Source organism: Urocitellus parryii, chromosome 14, assembly GCF_045843805.1.
Source record: "Urocitellus parryii isolate mUroPar1 chromosome 14, mUroPar1.hap1, whole genome shotgun sequence".
NCBI lineage: Eukaryota > Metazoa > Chordata > Mammalia > Rodentia > Sciuridae > Urocitellus > Urocitellus parryii.
The window spans coordinates 52,098,681-52,121,129 of NC_135544.1; the positions used below are offsets into that span (position 1 = coordinate 52,098,681).

The 22,449-nt window shown below is 49.3% G+C and overlaps 3 protein-coding genes across 4 annotated transcripts in view; 1 reads left to right on the forward strand and 2 right to left on the reverse strand.

The window, feature by feature from the left end:
* The window catches only part of Bin3 (bridging integrator 3), a 37,377-nt gene extending 35,131 nt beyond the window's left edge, over positions 1-2,246 (forward strand). The window contains exon 9 of one of the 2 annotated variants that reach the window (XM_026397505.2): positions 1,209-2,245. In XM_026397505.2, the coding sequence (XP_026253290.2) occupies positions 1,209-1,355 (147 nt within the window). In that variant the 3' untranslated portion in view covers positions 1,356-2,245. Of the gene's footprint in view, positions 1-1,208 lie in introns of both variants that reach the window. The other variant, XM_026397504.2, reaches the window with a different exon arrangement.
* A 97-nt stretch (positions 2,247-2,343) lies between these two features.
* Ccar2 (cell cycle and apoptosis regulator 2) lies at positions 2,344-17,031 on the reverse strand. Its single transcript, XM_026397502.2, has 21 exons — positions 16,866-17,031; positions 15,914-16,009; positions 15,553-15,644; positions 15,072-15,163; positions 14,763-14,877; positions 14,413-14,542; positions 14,143-14,239; positions 8,820-8,939; positions 7,655-7,877; positions 7,457-7,570; positions 6,957-7,120; positions 6,362-6,524; positions 6,042-6,269; positions 5,697-5,933; positions 4,939-5,083; positions 4,745-4,827; positions 4,244-4,390; positions 3,983-4,094; positions 3,700-3,888; positions 3,345-3,550; positions 2,344-3,118 (listed from the first exon to the last, which is right to left on the reverse strand). The coding sequence occupies exons 2-21, from the start codon at positions 15,969-15,971 to the stop codon at positions 3,074-3,076; spliced, it is 2,760 nt and encodes a 919-aa protein (XP_026253287.2). The 5' UTR covers positions 15,972-16,009; positions 16,866-17,031; the 3' UTR covers positions 2,344-3,073.
* Positions 17,032-17,696: 665 nt separating this feature from the next.
* C14H8orf58 (chromosome 14 C8orf58 homolog) lies at positions 17,697-22,068 on the reverse strand. The gene is made up of 7 exons (XM_026397529.2): positions 21,985-22,068; positions 20,390-20,877; positions 19,905-20,045; positions 19,658-19,766; positions 19,405-19,517; positions 19,094-19,197; positions 17,697-18,565 (listed from the first exon to the last, which is right to left on the reverse strand). Exons 1-7 carry the CDS (start codon positions 22,028-22,030, stop codon positions 18,457-18,459), a joined length of 1,110 nt encoding a protein of 369 aa, XP_026253314.1. The 5' UTR covers positions 22,031-22,068; the 3' UTR covers positions 17,697-18,456.
* Positions 22,069-22,449: the final 381 nt, after the last annotated feature.

The window sequence follows — 22,449 nt, forward strand, 5'->3', positions numbered from 1 at the left end:
CGGCTGTTTACTGCCTCCTCAGTGCCAACCTCCCCCTCACATGGCTGCTGCTGCCATTAGTCACTAGAGAAGTGAGCATTCCTGGTGACTCACCGGGCAGTGCAGCCTGGGCAAGAAATTTAGGGCCACCCCCTGCCCTCACCCCAGTGATTGCCTATGTCCCCAGTTTCTCAGGTGATAGCAATAGGTTGGGACTGACCTCACTTAGCTCCCCTGGTCCCAGAGGAAGCCAGCTAGGATGTCAAGAGACTTCCTAAGGCACATACAACTCAGCCCTGGCCCTGCTGCACAGTGCACCTTCCCAGTTTAGCATCTCCAAGTTTCTAAAGAGAAGGTGACAGCCAAGCTGGGGGGTTTGGAAAGAGTAGAACACGGGAGCACACGCTTTTTATTTGATCAGGAAGTGGTTAGTTTCATGGCAGAAATGGCCTCTGCCCTCTGTGGAGAAGCCCCTAGTCCTCAGCAATCTGGGGGAGTTGCTGAAGAGCCTATCCCACTCCCCCACCCTAGCCTCTCATCCTTGTGTCCCTCCCACCTTGTTGCTGTTCCCTACCCAGAAGGACCTGTGGACATAAGCCCAGCCTTAGAACCACTCCCCTTGGCTATGCGGTTTAGGCCAGGAACAAGGGTGGGGCAGGAGTGGAAGGCAGGTGGTAGATCCCAGAGCCTTGATCTTACCTTTACTTCTAGAGCAGGCTTTCAAGGCCCTGGGATCTACCACCTGCCATGTCCTCTCTTTCCCACTGAGGTATGGTGCCCGCTAATCATCTTCTCTCTCTCGGGGCCTGGCCTTGGCCATGTGTTGTTCTCCAACCACTCCCAAGTGCACAGGCACCCCTGCCCACACCAGCTGTTGGAAGGAAACAGGGATTGAAGGGCATCACCTCCACCCCCAGCCCCACAGGGCCTCATTGCCTCTCTGCAACCCTGGTCTTGGATGGAGCCTTTCTCTGCAGTGGACATTCCAGAAAGCCACAGGCTGTGGTTCAGTCCTTCCTGCACCACCAATTCAGGGAAATGGGTGAGGGCCAGAGAGGTGATGGAGAAGTGAGTAGGAACACCTGCCTCGAGCCAGCCACCAGCCGCCCAAGGGACCAGACCCTGGCTAGGCTAGTGCTCCTGGACTGCTGGGCCCCGCAGGTATTGTGCTTGGGCACTGGATGCTAAGGGAGCTCAGCCCTTGCCAACAACTCTTGCCTCTTGCCCAGGTCGTGTACTACTCAGAAATGCATAAGATCTTTGGTGACCTTACCCAGCAGCTTGACCAGCCAGGCCACTCAGATGAGCAGCGGGAGCGAGAGAACGAGGCCAAACTGAGCGAGCTCCGAGCCCTCTCTATCGTGGCTGATGACTGAGCTTCCATCCTTCAAAGACTTCTGGGACACAGGCAACCTCTCTAGTCTTTGCCCTTAGCAGGCACAGGCTCATGCTTCTCCCACTGGCTGCTGTTTTGGAGACAAGAGGTGGCCCCTGCTCCACCTTGTAATCCTTTGAACTGAGTGTCTCCATTCTCTTGAGCCTGTCACCAGGAGCCCCAAATAGGCTGATCTCTCCTCAGACACAGGTAAGCAGTGTAGAAAAACCCTAGGGGCTTTTTTATTTCCTGAAGAACCGTCCAGAGTATAACCTGACCTCAGGCCAGAGCAGCAGCCCCCTGGAAGGGCCTGGGTTTTGCCATTGCAGTTGAGGGTCTTAGCCCTACTTGCGCAGCAGGGATCGCATCTACCTCGAGGACACATTCCTGGCCCCTCGTTGCTCTTCACACCAAAGATTCTTCTGGGCAAGGTACAGGCACAGTCCTGAGGAACAGGAGAGCCCTGTTCCTCCAGCCCCAGCAGACCCCTCACTCCAGCATGACAAAGGCGGGCTCAGTGCAGGGACAAGCCCTCGCTCTTCCGCATTCCCTAGGACTGGGACTCGATGTTAACTATCCCCCCATGCAGCATGTGACACATCAATCCACAGGCCTCAAAGCAAGAGCAGTGGGTTTGTGTCTAACCTGGATATCTGGAATTTTATTTTTTCAAGTAAAGTTTCCAACAAAACATCCACCTAGTGTTGTGCTGACTTGTGGAGAGAAGGGGAGCCCCTGGTTCAGCTATCCCAGTTCCTGCCCACTTGGCAGAGGGCCTCTGCCTGATTCCAGCAGGCAGGCAGCCTAGGGTGCAAAGGTTCAGGCTTTCCACCTTCTGGAAAGAACTGCCAGGGTGCAGACACTGGCTTAGGGCCAGGAGGCTGGGAGGGCACCAGGCAGCCCAGAAAAGGAACGGGGAGAGCTAGGAGAACACACTGGTTTGTTTTTGACTTTGGTTTATTTAAAAAACAAAAAGCCAAAAAAAAAAAAAAAAAAACCAACTTTATATACAAAGTCAAACTGAAACCACGGATTATGGAAAGAGGCGAGAATTATGGGTAACAGGGAAAAAGGCTGGGCCAGAGCCAATACCACATTCTGAACACAGGAGCCGGGGAAGGAGGTGCTGGTTTCTTCTGGCGAGTCTGGGGTGGCTGGAACACAGTGTTCTATTGGCACCCTTGGCCCAACACCGAGAGCTTTCTAGCTTAGACTCCATTCCCACGACGGCCACCAGAGCCCCCCAGGAGTCTGCGCCTGGAACCTATAGGACTTGTGCCATCCAAAGGAAGGGGTTTCTTAGCCCCCACCAGACTCCACGTCTGTTCCTTCAGTGTACTAGCATCAGACCTTGTCACAGGCTCGAAAAGCCTTTTCCTCCCCTGTCTCACTCTAAATCTGGAAGAGGACAGGAGACAGCACAATACTACAAGGGCCCTGGGAAAAATTCCAAGGTTGAGGGCAAAATGACATTCTAGGGGTGCAAAAGATGTTATATTTAGTTGTAGCTGGAATTGGGGTTCCTCAAACTTCCACCCACAAAGCACAGACCCCACCCTGATGGCTTGACATCCCCTGCAGAGGCTGAGCACAGGGCTCAGCCACCCCTGCCTGTGGCTCCCAGGCCTTGCTCCAGTGGCTTTCTGGTACCAAAAGGGCTTTAACGTCATCAGGCTCCATCGCTGACCTCACAGGACAGCCACTCCTGGGCAAAGTCCCTCAGTTGCTAGGTGCCGGCTCTTCCTTCTCTACCCAGCTATCGGCCTATATGAGCACAGAGAACAGATGACATCAGAGGACAGCTAACCACTTACTGCTGGGAGCCTCTGGGCTACATGCTGTTAGGTTCCCAAAGAAACTAGTGGATGGAGGATGGAGGTGAGAGAATCTGAGAAGGGACAGAAAGCACTGGACATGGCAGCCAACTGTTCTCTGGGGCTTTTGGAGCTCCACCAAGAGGAGCTGCAGTCACCCCACACACCCCACTCACCTTTTCAACCATCCGCTGCATCTCAAGCTGCAGCGGGGTCAGGCGCCTGCGGAACTCCTGCAGCAGCCGCTGAAGCTGGCTCTTCTGCCGTTCAGCTGCCCGAGCTGTCTCCTCCGCCTCAGTCAGCCGGGCCCGCAGCTCCTGCATCTCCGCTGCCAGTGTCTTATTCGTCACTTCAGTGGCTGAGAAACGGTGATGGCTCTCCTCTGTGCAATGTGGGAAGACACACCGGATGGACTCAGGTGAAGCACAGGGCAAGGGTCTAAAGCCTACAGAGTGGTGTCACCCTAGTCCCTGGGGATACCCACTCTCCCATCCCACCCGGGACAAGCCCCACACCCTCTAGACCACTCACCCAGCTTCAGTTCCAGTGTATGAATCTTGTTTTCTAGGTAGAGCCGGCCACTGTCCTGCTGTTCTGCACGTTGCAGCAGGCTCCCCACATTGATCAGGCTGCCATTATGGGGCACCAGGCCTTTGTGTTCCGTGGGAGCAGCACCTGGCTTTGCACTCTTCCCGGAAGGAGGCAGCAGATCCAGGTTTCCTAGAAGGGGCCATGAAAAAATCTCATAAAGTCTCAGGAGGAAAAGGCAACCTACCCTATCCCTTTTCCCACAGGTGCATAGCACAGGACATACCAAAGAGCACCTCCTCAGGAAGCCCACCGTCCACCACCTCTGGGCGGCTGTACTGAAGGCTCCGGTACTGGCAAATGTTTTGCGTCACCACCCTACTGACCAGTTGCTTGGCCTACAGAAAACACCAAACACCTGCTGGTCAGACAGTGTGAACCCTGCCCCAAAGAGAGGAACAAGGACCTAGAAGGAGCTCATTGTAGGCCTGTGCATATTAGGAGGCCATCCAGAAAAGACAGAAAGATGGGGCAGAAGAGAAGTTACCTGCTCTGCACTGAGCCGAATTCCCAGGGTAAGAAGGACCCTCTCCAAGTCTCGCCGGTGCAAGTAGCCACACCAGTTGGCATCAAAAAATACAAAAGCTAGAAGACAGTCCAAGGGAAGCACAGCAGATGGGTCCAGCTCCTTGGGCTGTAAAGGAAAACAGATGAACAGCTTTACTGACAGATCTCAGTGACTAAATGGCCCAGGACACAACCTCTTTACAGCAAGCAGCCTGAATGACAGTACCAAGCAGCCTTACAGCTGAAGGTTCCAAGCCTCTGTGGGGCACTTTCCCAAAAAGAACCTGGTGTGCTCCCAGGTCAGATCCCTCTCATCTCCCCCCAACAGGGAAAATGAAATAATCCCCATGAATCAAGAACCACATTTTGTTTTTTGTCTATCAAGGGAAAAGTCACTGGTAGCCTCCCAGGTGAGGTATGCCTATCAGAGGTATTGCCAAGCTTCCCACCACAAAAACTAAGAAAAAAAAAAAGGTCTCACCATGTCCTGAAGTGAGGAGAATTCCATCTCTGACTGGTTTGAGGCAACAGACCGGACTTCCGAGTCCTCTAGCTTTGCTCCTGCTACAAAAAAACCCAAGTTAAACAGGGAGCCCACGGTGGCCCACACTTGCCCCACAGCCCTAAGAGACGGACACCACCTGAGGACCGTAATCTGCTCCCCACTGGACATACCAAACTCCTCCTCCCCATCATCCCTCAGAAGTAGCAGCTCTGGGTCCAGGGCCATCTCACACAGGTCCTCAGATGCCTCACCCCGGGTCTTCTCTTCCTCCTCTCCCCCAGAAGAGGGTGGTTTGGGCAAAAGCCCATCCTCCTTCTAGAGAAGCAGACAAGGTGATGAGGAGAAGGAACTAATTCCTGTAATACTAATAATAATGGCTAACATCCGAGTATCAACTCTGTGCCAGGCACTGTGTTAGAGCCTGTAGGTGTTTAATTGAATAACACAGGATCCAGAGCACAACAGAGGCACTTCTAGACACCCAGGTTCTTTTCAGGAGACAACCTAGTCCTAGAAAAAATTATATATACTTGAGAGCATCTGGGCAAGAAGTAGACTTGCATTATAAAAATGGTGAAAAGTCCATCCAGCTAACCATAAGGCAATCCAACCTCCTCTGCTCTCCCAGGCCTTCTTTGTGACTGAGACTTCATGCCACCATGACACGTCAGCCATGCTTCCCTCCCCTCTTCTCTGCCACCTCCCTCACCCCGTGTGTGCCACTGCTTAACTATGTGGTATAAGAGTAATCTCTCTGGGCCTCAGTCTATCCCAGGCTTCCAAGAAGTATGCACTGTGAGGGAGCATGATGAAATGGGACATGGGAAGTACTTAGACGATGCCTGGCACAAGTGAGGGACTCAGATCACAATAATCATTATCACTATGTGTGGTCCTCAGCCCAGCCAGGGCTGACAAAGGTACTCACCAGCGGGGTGTCTGACTCGGCAGCCGTGCCCTCATTCTGTACCTCATCCTTGGACTCCTTGGCCACCTCCTCCTTGACAGCTTCCTCCTCCTTGGCCGCTTCCTCTTTGGCCACCTCCTCCTTCTCAGTTTCAGGGGGGGTCACAACCTTTTCAGGAAGGCTCAGTAGCATTTTATAAATCTTATAGCCAAAATCCCTCTGCAGCATCTCCAGAAACAGCTCAGCCAACACCATCACCTATTTAGAAGGGGTGGCAGAACCCTGTGAGCATCAGGTGAAAAAGGAATATGCCACACTGCCATAGCCCGCACCCTACCCACAGCCCCCTGAAACTCCTACACCTGCCTCAAAAGAAATCCTTTCTTTTGGCCTCCGATCCTCCACAATCCCATGGAGGGAGAGGTTTACACAGCCAGGACGTGCCATGACAGCAGGTTCTAGAGGGGGTGGAGGGGCCTCTGGGAGATCAGTGTCCATTTCTTGTGCAGTGGCCTCTGGAGTCTCCGCATTCTGTTTAGAAGTATCTGCTGCTTGCTCTGAGGCATCAGGGGCCTGTTCAGTAGGCTCTGCTTCCTGTAACCATAGCCAAGATGTGACCCTCAGGGTCTCAGTGTCAGGGTACCTACTTTCTGCGTCTTCCTAAGGATCAGCCTTATCTCTGGTACCTCCTGGGTTGGGGGAGCTGCCTCTGTGGCTTTCTGCTGGCACAGGGCCTCCCACTCCTCCAAAGTGGGCATTATGGTCCAGACGTCTGGCAGGTACACCACCACTGTATGCAGCCTCCGGGGCGGTCCCGGCTGCAGGTACTGAAACTCAGCAAAGCGCCACCTGCTCACAGCAAAAGGAAAAGGAAGCCCTAAGCCCCAATCAATACATTCAGGCAGACGCCAGGCTCACAAAATGCCTGTGTTTCCAGCCAGCACAGACCAAGCACATACTGGACGGCGAGCTGTGAAAGGACAAACACATGATACAGACCAAGTCCTCAAGAACAGCAAGCAACAGGGAGATGACAGACAGCTGCTGTGCCGGAGGTAAGGCAACAAGGATTGCCAGGTACAGCTTGGGGGTCAGCTGACCTCTAGTACCCCATAACCCTTGGTCATGCTCAGGACCCCAGTGTCCATCTGTGAGTAGCTGGGGGTGGCATGAGTTATGACTGGGCACAGAAGAAAGCTGGCAGGCCAGAGGGCAAAGGCCAGATCTTCTAAACAGACTCTCCCCACAGCGAGCTGGCCACACTTGGGGACGGCCACTCACCACTTGGTGCAGGTGCTCAAGTCAATCCCAGTCTGGGCTTGCGCACAGCGGATGGCTGTGCGCACCAGCACCTGCGGGTCAGCCTGAGGGTCGAGGCCATCCAGGGAAGGAGACCACTCACCCCCAACCAGCACTGCCTCTTCTTCTTTCCGACCCAGCAAAAACTGCAAAGAGATTAGGGATACAAAAGAAACCCACATGGCCTGTGCCTCCTGCAACAGTGAGGAGAGGCTGCCACCAATCAAAAAACAAAGGCAGCAGAAGTGGTGAAGCCCACCACCCAAGGGCCCTCTAGCCACTGACACGGACCAACCACCTAATGCCTTCTAACGAGTAGGAACATCTCTGAGCTGTATTTTCCTCCTGTGTACAACAAGGGCATTTCTGCTCTGCAACGCTGCGTTTCTACATATTACTGAGCAGAAGCCAACCTCTAAAAATGTGACAGGCACTGGACATTATCAGTGACTGCATCTTGCCTCCTGCACCCCAGCTCTTACCTTTATCTGCTTCAGAGGATGTTCTGGCGTCTCCCTTGGCTCAGCCATGTCATCCACAAAGAGCATGCAGCAACGATACAGCTCCTCCAGGCCCGGGGAGGAGAGCAGCAGTACCTGTGTAAAAAGGCCCAAGATACACTCAGAGCCACCTTCCAACTCCGGCAATGTGACAAAGCCACAGAAGCCCAGCCAGCTGACCTTGGAACTATAAGCAGGGTCACTGTCTGCAGGGCTGGGCTCAGCACCAGTATCTGGAGCTGCCTCCTTTTCTGAAGAGACCTGGATCCGGCTTGGATGATGGAGGGAAAAGGGCTGGCTCAGAGGGAAGGCTGACAGCCAGCTCAGATGCACGGACAGAAAATCTGAGGGGACCAGAAGGCTGCGGTAACGGCGCTGGAGTTCTAGGAAGTCACAGATGGGGCTGGAGGAAGACAGCAGGGGAATTCAGACCTGAGTGAAGACTAAAACATTCAAAAATGAAATTATAAAAGACTAAAAAAAAGGGCAATTTATTTTTCAGTTTGGGAAATAAGGACTTTCTAAGTAGGCACCTCTCAACAGGTGACGATGGATCAGATGTGACTACTTGATTTACAGTCTCCCTATGGCAAAACTGGAAAAGGAAAAACACTCATAGAACATGACAGAGAAATGGTCATGGTCTTAATAGAAAAGGCACTCACAAATCAATAACAAGAAGTTCAAACACCTAAGAGAAAACTGGGAAAACTGACATCAACAGGTATTTCACAGAAAAAGAAACACCTACGACTTAAAAGCCCATTAAAATATGCACAGTCTAACTTATAATTAAAAAATGCAAATCAGAATGTAATTTTTCACCTATGAAATAAAAAGATGAAAAAATCTGCTAATTCAGTATTGGGAAAAGCAAGGGAAACAAATCCTTCATGGTCTGTTGAAGAGGGTAAATAGACAGTCTCTTTGAGAGAACTGGCAATAGCTATCAAAGGTTGAAATTAAACCCTTTAAGCCAGCTACTCCATTCTAAGGAATTAACAGGAACTTACACTGTGCACCTATATGTATGCAGAAGGATGTTTATAATACTTAAGAAAACTAGGCTACATATGTAGTACTAGTTAAATACATCCATTTAATGGGATGCTATATATACTGCTAAAAAGAATGAGAATAATCTAATGTTAATATAGAATAAATTCTAAGACAAAATATCAAATGAAAAAGCAAAGTATCAAACAGTACATACAATAGGTTTACACTGATTTGTTTTTTAAAAAGCTGTAAAAGCACTCACGTGCTTGCAGGGACCGTATCTCATTTACCCTAGAAAGTGTTACCTGTGACAAGTCTCAGCCCACCCCCAAGCCTTGCCACTCACCTGTCCACAGTATAGGGAGTAAGATGAACCCGGTAAGGAGGCAGGTCATGCCTTGGTTTCTTAGCACCCCAAGGCTCTCCACCAGCCCGCTGTTTGCGTTTCTTGGAGTCATAGTCATCACTGGAGGTTGATCCATTACCAGAAGTAAGAAATTACATTGTTACATATGAATTCAATACATACTGATCTAAAAAGAAAGAACTGGAAACATCAGCTACTCCATTCTGAATCCCCAACATCAAAGAAATGGATAAAGAAGCCATACTAATAATCATGTCAATATGCTACAAAGATATTAAAAGTGAATATTTAAACTCTCTTAACAGAGAAAAACATTCATGGGTTAAGCAAAAAGCATAGTCCATATACAGTAGGCCTCAAATATGCAAAAGCTTTTACATACTGAAATAAAATATTAATGATGGATGCTTTTAATAGTTTGTGAATAATTTCTGATATTTTTCTGAACTTTTTATCACCTACAGTTAACATATTATTTTTTTGAAATGAGAAAAAAAGAATTTGCCAGGTATGGTTGTGCACACCTATAATCTCTGCAGCTCAGGAGGATCACAACAAGTTTAAAGCCAGCCTTAGCAACTAAGCAAGGCCCTAAGCAACTTAGAGACACCCTGTCTCAAAATAAAAAGGTCTAGGGATATGGCTAAGTGATTAAATACCCCTAGGTTCAATCCCCAATACTAAAAAAGAAAAAAAGAATTTAACTGATTTTTTTTAAAACAAGAGACACACTTTACCATGATATACATTCTATTAAGTAAATCTTATTAGACAATAAGCCCTCATTAGTACACATTAATGTGATAAAAATACTCAAACCCTTTGCTCCAACAATCCCACTCTTAAAAATCTATCCAAAGGAAGTTTACTGGAAAAAAACAGAAAAAAGGGGCTGAGGATGTAGCACAGTGGTATAGCACTTGCCCAGCATGTATAAGGCCCTGGGTTCAATCCCCAGCACCATAAAAAAAGAAAAAGGCCAAAAAAAGGTCACATACTTTAGAAAAACATCAAGCAACATAAACTGAGAGTGAGGAAAGTACAAACCCAGGAACACCCAGTTTTTATAGTAAGTAAACAGTAACCAGTCACTAAAACAATCATGAGAATTATACTACAATATGGAAAAAAAAGGTTTAAGATACACAAAAATAATCTAAACTTAATATTGTGGAGTATAGGGACTGGGGATTTGGCTCAAGCGGCAGCGCGCTCGCCTGGCATGCGTGCGGCCCGGGTTCGATCCTCAGCACCACATACAAACAAAGATGTTGTGTCTGCCGAAAACTAAAAAAAATAAATAAATATTAAAATTCTCTCTCTCTCTCTCTAAAAAAAAAAAAAAAAAAAAAAAATTCTATTAAAAAAATATATTGTGGAGTATACACATATGCAGATAAAAACTAGAAAAGGTCACAGAAAAAGTAGCACTAAGTGATTTTTCATTTTCAAAAATATTTTCTACCTTAAGTACATGTTAAGACAAGAAGGATGTGACTCTACTTTGTGTACAACCAGAGATATGAAAAATTGTGCTCTACACGTGTAATATTTATTATAATGCATTCTGTTGTCATATAACAAAGTTTTTTTAAATAAATTTTTTAAAAAGACAAATAAAAAATATTTTCTACTTTCTAAAGTTCTTTAATACCTACCTTTTAACAGGTTTTTAAAGAGAAGACAAGAACCTTTTAACACTGATATCACAGTATGTACTACTTAATATGTTTTTAATTGCTTATTACAGTATCACTTATGATATCATCTCAGACATTATCATAATCACTTAGTATGGGGTACATTAAAAACAAGTGGACAAAAAAACCTTTGGACCATTCATTATAAAATACCAGATTGAGAAGGAAAAAATATCCATTGTCACATGAGAGAAACAACTAGCAATTCTTTGAGCCTAGGTAACTGAGTTGATTACATGTGCCTCCAGAAGGTTTTTGTTCTTTCCTTTTACCTGCCTGGGTCATTTTCCTGGTCTTCACATCCAAGTAACAAAGCTGGTTATATTTAACACAAAGTTTTTGTTCTCCTGGGTCACTTCACTGTTCAGGAGCATCTTTATTTGTCAAAAGCACCTTCTTCTCCACTTTACAGGACATCAGTGTTTCCACGTTTCTAACAGAACCATTCCAGACTCATTCTGACACATCTCTTCAGCTCACCCAGGACTGAAGTGAGCTCTTCAGTAAATGCTGTCCAGCTCTACCTAAACTACATGTTCCACTGGATTCTATGAGCTCAGCTGCCACAGTTTTCTCCCTTTTCTGTGAATGGTCAGGAACAAGTCATAATGCAGAGCCAGTGGAAGACATGTCAGTAGCAGCAACAACAGAAGCCCAGCCTGTCTAAAAGACGTCAGCAGCTCAGCAGGAGTAGTCCAATGTTCCCTCCATCCCAAAGCCTAGGATTCAACATAAAGCTTGGCTTCCACACAAAATGCTAATGTGATCGAGTCCTTTACAAACTGATGTTCCTTCAAAGTTACAAATTCTTACTAGCCATCTTCCTACTCTGCACATTCTCACCCCTGACAGCTGGTGGTACCTCTCTCCAAGGGATGATAACTCCAATCTCCAGGAGTTATGACACTGAAGCACCATGCACAAGCACTGCACAGGGCTTGGCATGTCCAGGACAATCAAATACACGTGACTGCACAAAAAGCCAAAATTTATTTTTTTTAATATTTTTAGTTGTAGATGAACACAATATTTATTTATTTATTTATATGTGGTGCTGAGACTCGAACCCAGGGTTTCACACATGCCAGGCAAACACCCTACCACTGCGACAGAACCCCAGCCCAAAGCCTGAATTTAAACCAAAAGCAGCAAGTCCACAACAGTCACTGATTGCCACCCAAACTACATTATGCCCAAAGGCACCTGATATGATCATACAATGAAAACCTATGAAAGCTTTTTTAATAAGTTCACAAAAAGGCAAGATGGAAAGTCCCTGGAAACTTGAAGACCAGAAGATAAGAAATATGGGTGTATTCTCAGCGACTTGAGAGTGGGACAAAAGGTTCAATAGTGGAGATGATATGGAAAACAATCCTAGATAAAGCTGGCTCCTACTTAAAATTCACAATGACCTATCCTAAGAGAATAAGCCAAGCTTTTGCATAGGGACTGGCTATATCACTTTGCCTTAGCTTCTTCCTAGAGCTACACCATACTCCTCAAAATGTGCACACTGGTCAACTCTTGACAGCTCTTTCCACATACTGGTCTACGGGCATCTGGAAGAGTGTTCCTTTCTCTGTATAGTTCTCAAAGCAAATGAGAACCCAACATGAAGGAACTTTCTGCAGTGATCTTACTAGAGGGAGGGTTACATAGGATTTTTCACTTATCAAAATTTTCCAGTTAAGATTTATATATTTCAGTCTATATAAATTTCACCTTAAAATTTTTACTTCAAAAAGAAAAAAAAAAAGACACCGGTATGATGGTGCACACCTACAATCCCAGCAACTCAGAAAGCTGAGATAGGAGGATCACAGTACAAGGCCAGCCTCAGCAATTTAGCAAGGGCCTAAGCAACTTAGTGAGACCCTGTCTCAAAATAAAAGAGTTGCAGATGTGGCTCAGTGACCAAGAACCCCTGCATTCAATTCGCAGTAACCGGGTTGGGGATGTGACTCAAGCGGTAGCGCGCTCGCCTGGCATGCGTGCGGCCCAGGTTCAATCCTCAGCACCACATACAAAGATGTTGTGTCTGCCAAAAAAACTAAAATAAATAAATAAATAAATAGTCTGTCTCTCTCTCTCTCTCTCTCTCTCTCTCTCTCCCCCCTTCTCCTCTCTCTTAAAAAAAAAAAAAAAAATCCCAGTAACCACCTCCCCACCCCAAAAAAAACACCCGAATCAAGTAGGAGGAAACAGCTAGATGAAGGGAGAAGTAAGGATAAGGGCAGATGCTGATATTTGAAGTGGGATAACAGATATATTAGAATTCATATCTTTTCATTTGCTTTGCATACACTGAAATTTTCTGTTATTAAAAAATTAAGGCCTGAGGTTGTAGTTCAGTGGTAGAGCGCTTGCCTGGCACATGTGAGGCACTGGGTTCAATCCGCAGCACCATATAAAAATAAGTGAAGGTATTGTGTCCATCTACAACTAAAAAAAAATTATCAAAAAAAAAAGTTAAGAAAAACTCTCAGGGAGATTAAGATTAGGAGCATATGAACCAAAGAGGGGAGAGACATCACACTGCTGGTATACTCCCTAAAGCTCACAGATAACAATCACTAGGAAGCTCCAAGGACCCCAATCAACCATGCTTGATTCCCACATGACCAAGAAAACTGTCTGTCCGCATGTCCACACACATGCAGAATGCAACCTGACAGTCCTTAACCACACTCACCTAAGCGTCGTGCATAAAAAAAAGCATATGTTTTAAAGTATAAATTAAAACATACACTGCAATGTTACTTTTTTGGACATGTCATTATTTTCTTGAAACAATCCCTGATATCTCAATTATGGGAACTAGAAATAAAAGGAAAATTATATATTTAAGAACTATTTCAAGCCAGGCACAGTGGCATAAGCTGTAATCCCAGCTGCTCGGGAGGCTGAGGCAGAAGGATCTCAAGCTCAAGGCTATCTTGGGTAATTCTGTATGACTCTGTCTCAAAATAAAATTCAGAAAGAGGGGGTACAGAGAGGACTGGGACTCAGAGGTAGAAACTCCTGGGTTCAATCCCCATTATCAAAAAAGAAAAAAGTATTTCAACGTGACACTTCAAAAATTACTTATATTGTGTGCATGTACAAATATGTAACAAATTCCATCACTGTAATGCATAATAACAAATCTCATCAATATGCACTATGAGGCACCAACAGAAAATATGTGAGGGCTGGAGTTGTGGCTCAGTGGTAGAGCACTTGCATGGCATGTGTGAGGTACTGGGTTTGATCCTTAGTACCACATACAAATAAATAAATAAAATAATAAAATAAAGGTATTGTGTCCATCTATAACCAAAAAAAAAAAAATTAAATGTAGGAAATAAAAAGAATATTAGAAGCTTAAAAAAAAAAAAAAGAAAAAAGAACATATCAAATCCCTGGTTTGTTAACTCTGTATATAAAGTCCCACAATTTATATGTACATATAAATCTCCTAGTATCTGCCTATTTAAGAGAAAAAGGACTAGGACCCAGCTGCAGAAAGAATTTAGTATCAATAGTTGGCAAAAAAGGGGGGGGGAGATATTGCTCCTATCAGAAATATAATGAAATATATGTCCTGATTGTCCTCTTACCTTCGGCCCTGATCCAGTCGTCCATGAGGGCCCCGAGCGGGAAATCTGTTCAGGTGGCTCAGGTGAAGTGTGTGGGATGTTTGGAAGAGACTCAGAGCTAAAGATAGAAAATGGCCAGTGACTTAAAAACTGTCTAGTTTTCCCCTCCCTTTCTTCCAATGCACAAAGCACCCATTTTTATTCTGAGAGCAGCAGTCTGAAAGTTACAAGTCCATTCATCCAGAGCACCCCAAACAGCCATACCCCAATATTTGTGTCTCTGATACTCACGCTTCTGAGGAAAGAGCGGGGGAATCCGATGAGGCTGGAAGATCAACTGAGGCTGAGCTCCCAGGATCCCTTGCTTCTGGCCCAGGGCTGCCACATGCAGAAGAGGAGGTGCTGGGGACTTCAGCAGGGGCTGCAGGACAGTTGCCAAGAAATTGAGGGGATCCCAGAGTTGAAGCATTCACTACCTTGGAAAGATACAGTCCCACCCCCTCGACAAAAGTAAGGTTTCTGCCCAGGTAACTGGGCACAGAGGCTTCTCTCCCTCCCCTCTGCCACTTCCCCTTCCCCCAAACCCCTCCCTTCCTTTCCCACTCCCCTTTACAGTGCAAATGCTAAAGAGAGATGAATACCTGGTTGGAGAGCGTTTGCACCTTGACAGCATTCCAGGGCACTGCCTGGCCTGGGTTGTATGCAGCCTTCACCAGAACCTTCTCACCCAGTTGAGGCAGCCGGCCTTTTACCACACTGCCAACACAGAGAGAACCTGGTCCAGCCACCCTACCTGCCCCCATGTAGCCCATTCCATCAAGAGTTCTTACTTAAAAACAAAAGCAATGGCTTAAAACAACAAAGCAATGGCTTTAGAGAGGGGCCCCACCAGCATGGTGACATAACTGAATCCATAAGCAATTTCAGCAGGAGACTAGCCTCAAGCCTACCTTAGCTGAAAAAAGACCTCTTCATCCACCACCCCAAAGTAGTCATGCAAACTAGTAACAATGCCAGTGAAAACTCGCTGCTTTTCTCCACTCTGCAAGAGAAGAGGGTAGGTTAAAATTAATAGGAAGCAACCTGAATAAAATTATGCTCTGCCACTAGGGTCTCCCCTCTATCCACACCCCAGCTCAGCATGGAGATTCATATGGAAGCAAACATAGAGCAGACATAAACTTTCTATGGTGAGGAAAGATGGGTTACAAACTGCTTCTAGGACTTCCAGCTCTTTAATCCCAAGATTTCCCTGGACTCAGAAACTGACTCCCCAGTCTGAGGGGTATCTAGTCACCCCATACGGCCCACTACCAAGACAAGAGTCAGAAATGCTGACCATTACAATATAAGAAATGAAAGAATATCAGGCATCCCCATGCTGGGGTAGTCCCAAGGGCTGAAACTCATTAGAAAGGATGCCCAACCTACCTGAAGGTGCCTGGCACTTTGGGACAGGTCTGTGGCCACAGGAGGAGTAAGCAAACCAGGAGGAGGGCCCAAAAGAGATGTTGAAGCCGCGCCTACAGGGACAGAGAAGCAACCTCCAGGAACAGCACCTACCACGTTAAGCATTAGAGACAACTAGAAGATATGGGTAAAGGAGAGCAAAGTAGCTCCAACCAGCTCCTCCTCAGGGTTTCACTGGCAACCACTGTGGTCATCTCCTCATTTCCTAAGAAACATTAACAGCTAGTTGCTTCACACCTGGGAAATCCCAAGGGCCAGAGTTTTGTAAACTAACTGCAGAGCACATCCTACTAGGAGGTCAGGTAGGGACAAGAGTGATCACCTGAGAAGTTGCGTCCCCCTGGAAGTGGGTTGATCCGCTGGCGCTTAAACTGGGACATTGGGAATGCTGTCCTCTTTCAGAGTCTTGGGGAAAAACCTTCAATCAGAAAAAAAGAAGTTAAATGCTCACATGAAAGATTTCTGTCTCTCCCCAGACAAGTGGAAAATCTTAAAGAAGAACCTTAAGAAAGGTGAAGAGATGGGTACTGAGAATGGAAAAATTGTTGGAGATCATGAAGAGCAGGAAATGAAATAAGAAATTACATTATTCCGTTCTGCCCTCACAGTAACCTAGTGGTTGCGTGATACTGACATGCTGTTTTACAGCAAAGGAAACTGGAGCTCAGAGAGATCAGAGGACTTGGTCCAAGCCACAAAACCGGGACTCTCACCCAGGTCTCCCAACAACTTAGCACTCTTCTCACTATGCCATGCAACCCCCTAAGAGGCGGACGGAGTAGGAGGCTGGAAAGAGCTCCAATGACATTCATTCATTCAAAAACATGCCAAAACGCTCCACGCAGGACCCGGAAAAATGGAGGCGGCCGGTGCCCGCGAGGTGGTGCGGGCCCTCTCCCCGGAAGCCTAGCCCGTTGTTCCCCCGACCCGCTGGCGTGAAGGGAGCTCTCCCAGCGGCCCAACGCGAATCGGCCTGAACGCCGCTTTCCTGCTCCCGGGCTCCGTGGTCCTTTGCTCTGGCCTCAGCAGCCAACAGCGCACGGCCTCCTGGGCCGGACCGCGGAGAGGCCACCGTGGGAGGACGAAGGCGCGCGGTTTCTCCTCCTCCCGCCCGCCCCCAGGGCCGAGGCTGTTGCCAGGGAGACGGGGTTTGCAGTCCGGAGGGGACTCAGCCCCTTCCGCGTCCAGTGCATCTTCGCCGCTGGGCCCCCGCAACTCCTCCGCTTGAGAAGAGGCGAAAGGGCAGAGGGGCAGTGGGTGGTCCCCCAACCCACCTGCGGGCCAGGGCCGCGACACCGGGGGGACAAAGGCACCCGGAACCACCACAGCCACTGCTGCCGCCGCCACCGGAAGCGCCTCTCCGGAAGAGCGACCACTGGTCGGAAGCTGCCACTCTCCCGGATATGGTCCCTCCCTCGTCTCCACCGACCTCTCCCTTCCCCCACGTTCGCCTGCCATCCCGCTGCAACTGTGGAACGGAAGTGCGCCTCCTCGGATCGGATGCGCGTTCGGAAGCCGCGCCTCATGGTGTCCTTGTTTAAAATGTCCCATTAGAAAAATAGGCTTCAGAGCATTGGTTCCTAATCCAAAGGCAGCTGGAGCTGGAGGCTCCCCCGACCCAACACACCACCCGCACACAAGCCTCACTCTGGCAGCCCCCAAATGGCAGTAGCAAGAGAACCAGTCCATTTCACTGGAGAAGATGTCTGCCTGGACAGTGGCCATTTACAGGATACATTCTTATTACTCAAGCCAATAAGCCCCATCCCTATCCCTGCCCTTCCACTGGCTACACTCCCATAATAACCTTGGGAAGTGAAGAGATCAGGAATCTGCCCTAATTTTCACATATGAAATCTGACAGACCATTAAAATTATTTGCTCAAAATCTTGCCAGGAAAATGGCCATTCTAGTCCCCATTAACAATTCCATTCCCCCCCAGCCCCCTCCCCAACCTCTGTCCTCCCATTATCCCTCCACTCCAGCCTCTCTCAGCACCCATACCCCTCCCCTTTATTCACTTAACATTCACAGTACTCTTTGAGACAGTTTAATCTCACTTTATCCTCTTAACAAGCTTGTGAGGTAGGCAGGGCAGGCATCATTATCCCAAATGGGAAGTTGTGGCTCAGAAGTTAATAGACTTTGTCAAAGTCTAAAAGCTAGTATGGACTTCTGGTTTCAGCTCTGACAGGTAAAAGCTAATATGGAGCAGAGCAACTGAGAATTGACCTTGAAGGTTATTCTGCCGTTCTGCACGTTGTCCTGAGCCTCCTAATTCCTCATGTGGTCTTCAGGGGCTGTGCCCCAAGGGCAAGACTCAATACAGAGGCAGCCAGGACAATGCCTTTCTCTGTTCTAGAGCTGCCAATTCAGGTATGAAGAGGAAAGCAGGAATCCAGTTCAGTAACTGACCACTACAGAAGGAAGGTCAACTTCATCCTTCCACAGTTATCTCGCTCTGAAGGCTTTGGATATATGATTCCAGTAGGGATGGTTGAATCCAGCCAGTTCACAATACTGATAGTCCCACAAAGATGTATATATTGGTATGCATAAACACATCTGCACCATGCTGGGTCCAGATATCACTGTGCCAAATATGCTCCTTGAACATCTGATAAATAAGTTAGTTCACATTGTCTAAGCAGAGGGATTTCTGGCAGGGAGAAGGAACCCTGGAGCTGCTGCACCTTGGAGCCTCTCAAGGAACCAGGGTTCCTCTGCCAGGCTGCTCAGAAGATACAGGCTCAGCCCTCGCCTTGGAGAAGGGCAAGTCAACGGCTCTCCCTGGCAATGCAGAGTGAGGAAGACTTCACAGCAAATCCCCTCCACCCAGAGTCACCAAGCACAAAGAGGTCTCATTATACAGAAAGGTTTTTTCCTCTTCGCTTCTTAACCATTAATGATGGCATAAAGGTCTTCCGGTGGGGGTGATACTGAGGCCTTTCAGAGAGGTCCCTGGTCTCAATCCTATGGAAAAGAAAAGGAGACAAGCTAGGAGAAAACAATGGTCCCAATGTCAATAGATCACTATTTAGCTATTGTAGGGAACCCAGAGATGTTAAATTGGTGCTTTCTTCCCCCTGGAGAATTAGATAAATCCCCAAGTATGAAGGACCTCACCGAAAGTGAGTCCTTTGCTGGAGCCTCCATCTTGCTCTCCCCCTAGTTAGGCCACCTCCCTCGCTTAAACTTCCGTTTTAAGGAGTGAAGGCTTGCTGGGCTGGGTGAGGATATTTTCCATAATCTGCTCCTGGTTCTATCACTGACTCACCCTGAAACTTTGGAAAAATGACTGCCCTCAACCCCACTCAGTCTTCAATCTCCTCATCTATAAATGGGCCATTTTAACTATCTTTTATTTATTCCAGAAACTCCTTTGACACCATGTCTCTCAAATTTCATAGGAACAAAAATTACAACTAGAAAGACAATCTCAACATCCTGGTTCATCAGTATCCTCCCTCTCCCCTAAACCAGATTGGGCACAGGACTTACCTAGGGCCAGAACCATCAGGAGGGGCAGGGGGTTCAGGATGTTGGGAGCTCCTCCAGCGGATCCGATTGAGGAGGACCTTGACCTTGTCCCAGTGGGAGAGATCCTGTTGAGCAGAGGGGAAAGGGGTAACCACAGAGCTCCTCCCCACATATATATCCCAACTTTTCCTTGGAGCAGGACAAGTCACCTGTTCCATAGGAATCCTGTTATTTTCCCAAAGTTTCTGGTCTTTTGGGTGCCTACCCATTCCCACCATCTCCCAGTTCACCCACTCTATCCCACCACCTGCCCCACTTATATCCATCACTACCTTGTGCTCCTGGGAGAGTAGAAAACTGTGAGTTGGTTCCACTGGGGCCTCTGTCAGCCTGGGAGGGTTGATGCTGAGCACTCCCACCTTTTGGGATAAAGCTGCGTCTGCCCCTTCAGAAATATAATCAGGTTACCCAGGGCCAGAAACAGGAAGCCACCCCAACAATCTAAGGTTCAGGGGGTCTGCTGGTGGGATCATGAGCAGGGACATGAAGCAGGCAGGACAAGAGAGAAACACAATTCCCCTTCACCTGTCTCCTTTGTCCGGCTTAGCAGCTCCCCTGGCCCCTGTACCCCATTAACTGGGGTAGGTGAAGGTGAAGGTAAAGGGACCAGGGCTGACTCCTCCTCTTCAAGACTCTGGGATGGGAGAGATGGGCAGTCAGGGCCTAATCAGAAGGCGAAGCTGTTTTCAGAGCAGTCATGGTTCCAGGGGGTCCTATCCCTACTCAGTCTCCCAGACTCAAGGCCTGGCCACCCTGCCCACAGCTCACTCACCCCAAGGGGTCTCTGGGTCTGCAGCTGCAGGTAGAGTTGCTGGAGCCTCGCCATCTGCTCTAGCACGAGGCACAGGTGTTCTAGGTATTGAAGACCCTGCCCCGGGAGACAGGCCCAAGATCCAGGATCTACACCCTGCACCTGTGGGACACAGCAAGGTAGGGGAGACTCTCAGACTTAATGAGCCTCCCACTCTGGGCAGTCAGGCTGGGCTCAGCCAGCAAATGGACAAAGAGGAACCAACACCCAAACTGGCTTCTCCCATGGTACCCAAACCTGCCCACCTCCTCTGCAGGGGTGGCTACACACAGCTGGGGGTGGGGTGAGACAAGAAGCAATGACACAACCATCAATTAGGGGCGTTTAGAATGCCCCACCCTGAGATAACTCCAGGGAAAACCAGAGGGAGGTGGGGGTCCCTACAAGTTCCACTTGACAGGGTTGTCTCCACCCCACTGTTCACCCAGCCCAAGGTCAATACTCACCACCTCTGCTTCCAGGCCTGCCTCTAGCTTAGTTTCGGCCTCAGTGGTCTCTTGCTCTCCTGCTCCAAAAAGGGACACTCCACACTGCGGCTTGCTCAAGGAACCATGCTCTCCAGACACACTGGGGAGCTGGCGGGACCGCTCCAGCACCTGCTCCAGCTTGTGGTTGGCCAGCAGCCGGCCCAGCTGGGCAGGGGGCTCTGTGGCATCAAGGGCCAGGTGCTCAGGGCTCCCCATGGGCTCAAGGTTCAGAGAGTCCTGTGAAAGTTCTGATAAGGTAGCCAGGGGGCTGTCCCCAACCACCATCTCTACACCTGAGTCCCGGGAGGCCAGTTTCAGAAGTGGCACTTGCCTTCTGAGATTTCTCAGTTCAACCTCTTCCTTCCGGGTATCTGATGGGCAACCATGAGCTGCATCCGGGATCCGTCTGTAGGTACTGGTGACTCCAGGCACTACACAGCTGCATGCCAGGTCCTTCCCGGCCCCATCTGCAGAAGACTCAGTATCAGGTCTGGCAGGCTGCCCTCAACACCCCCAGCATTCCTAGCAACCCACAGCATTCCCCTGGGGAGGAGTGTCCTGGGCCAGTGGTGAAGGGAAGACAAGGGAAGTCACAGCCTAACCATTTTGAGACACATGAGGCACTCTGCCTGGGAGATGTTGGGATGGGGTTCCCTCTACAATAATTATCAGCAACCAGGAACCCATACTTTGGGCTGTGTGGTAGGCAAAGCCCTTTCAGATCATGCTGGGTCAGCTCCTAAGATGGCCTATCCCTTGTCTCCCCCGCCCCCAAAGGGGGTACCTAATACCTCCAAGTCCCTAAGGTAGGAGCCACAGGTTCTGGGGCTGTTTCCCAAGAGAGAACAGTCAGTGGCCGGCCTCAGGGAAGGCAAAGGGCACAAAGAGTGAAGCCTAGAGTTCACGCTGCTCTCTGAAGCCCCTGACGCATCAGGCACAGATGCAAGATGAAGTCTCTTGAGGAGTTCTTGTGGAAAAGCAATAAATATAACAGCAGCTCTAACCATTTGGGACTTTTGTTCTTTTAGGCAAGAAACAGTTACCTTCTTGTGAAGCGCTTAAAAGAAAAGAGAAAGAAAGAAAACTAGCATCCATTTATTGTCACCTCTGGGCCAGGCCCTCTAGGATCTGGGAGCCCTGTAGGAACGGGGCAGAACCTGTGGCTGCCTAGACGGAGCTGGACGTCAACCCCGGCCCCTCTGGGCCAGGAGTCCACCTCTGCACTGCTCCTCTGGAGAGGGGTTCGCAGCCACAGAGGGTCTTTTTGGAACTGCTGGCTGGGGCAGGGGACCGAGCAGTCAGACATCCTCCGCAGAGTGGGAGAAGGCTCCAGGAGCGGAATAAAGAGGGAAATGGACCCAGAGGAAGTGGGTGGGATGGAAGTGGTGGCTGGTTGACCCAGACGCCCGAGCGTCTCCAATGCGCAAGGCGACCCTAGCCTAATCATTGCGGCTCCTCAAAAGTGAGTGGCGAGTGGGGTGCAGCCGGGTGGGCGCTGCCCTTGGGGGCCCGACCGGAGCGTGGGTGGCGGCACCAGGGCAGGAGGCCCCGCGACCCTTGGGTGGGCGACTCACCCCGGCCGAGCGGCTCCACCGCGAAGACGCGCCGCCGGCCCAGCATGGCGCGCTCCCTGCCCGACGCGGCGCCCGGGCTGCAGCCGGAGCAGCCACCCGAGCGTCCCCCGCGCGTCCCCGACCGCGGTCGGTTGGCTCAGCCCGCGCGTCCCCACCCAGCTGGGCGCGGCCGCCGGACACTCCCCGCAGGGGGCGGGCCTGGGCGGGACGAGCAGGTGCGAAGGCGGCCGCGGCGCGGTGAGGGGTGCTGGCCCTTTGGAAAGCGGCAGGCCAGCACCCCGTGTCTCCTCTGCGCGCCCCCAATCCTGGCGGAGGCCAAGGCAAGGGCCCTGAGCCGCTGTCCCTCGAGGGGCGCGGCCCCGCCCGAGGACGCTGGCTGGCTCGCAGCCAGGGGTCGCCGCCCCCGGTCCACACGCGGGCTCCGTCTTCCGGCCGCAGACTGGGGTGCGGGGGGAGCACTGGACA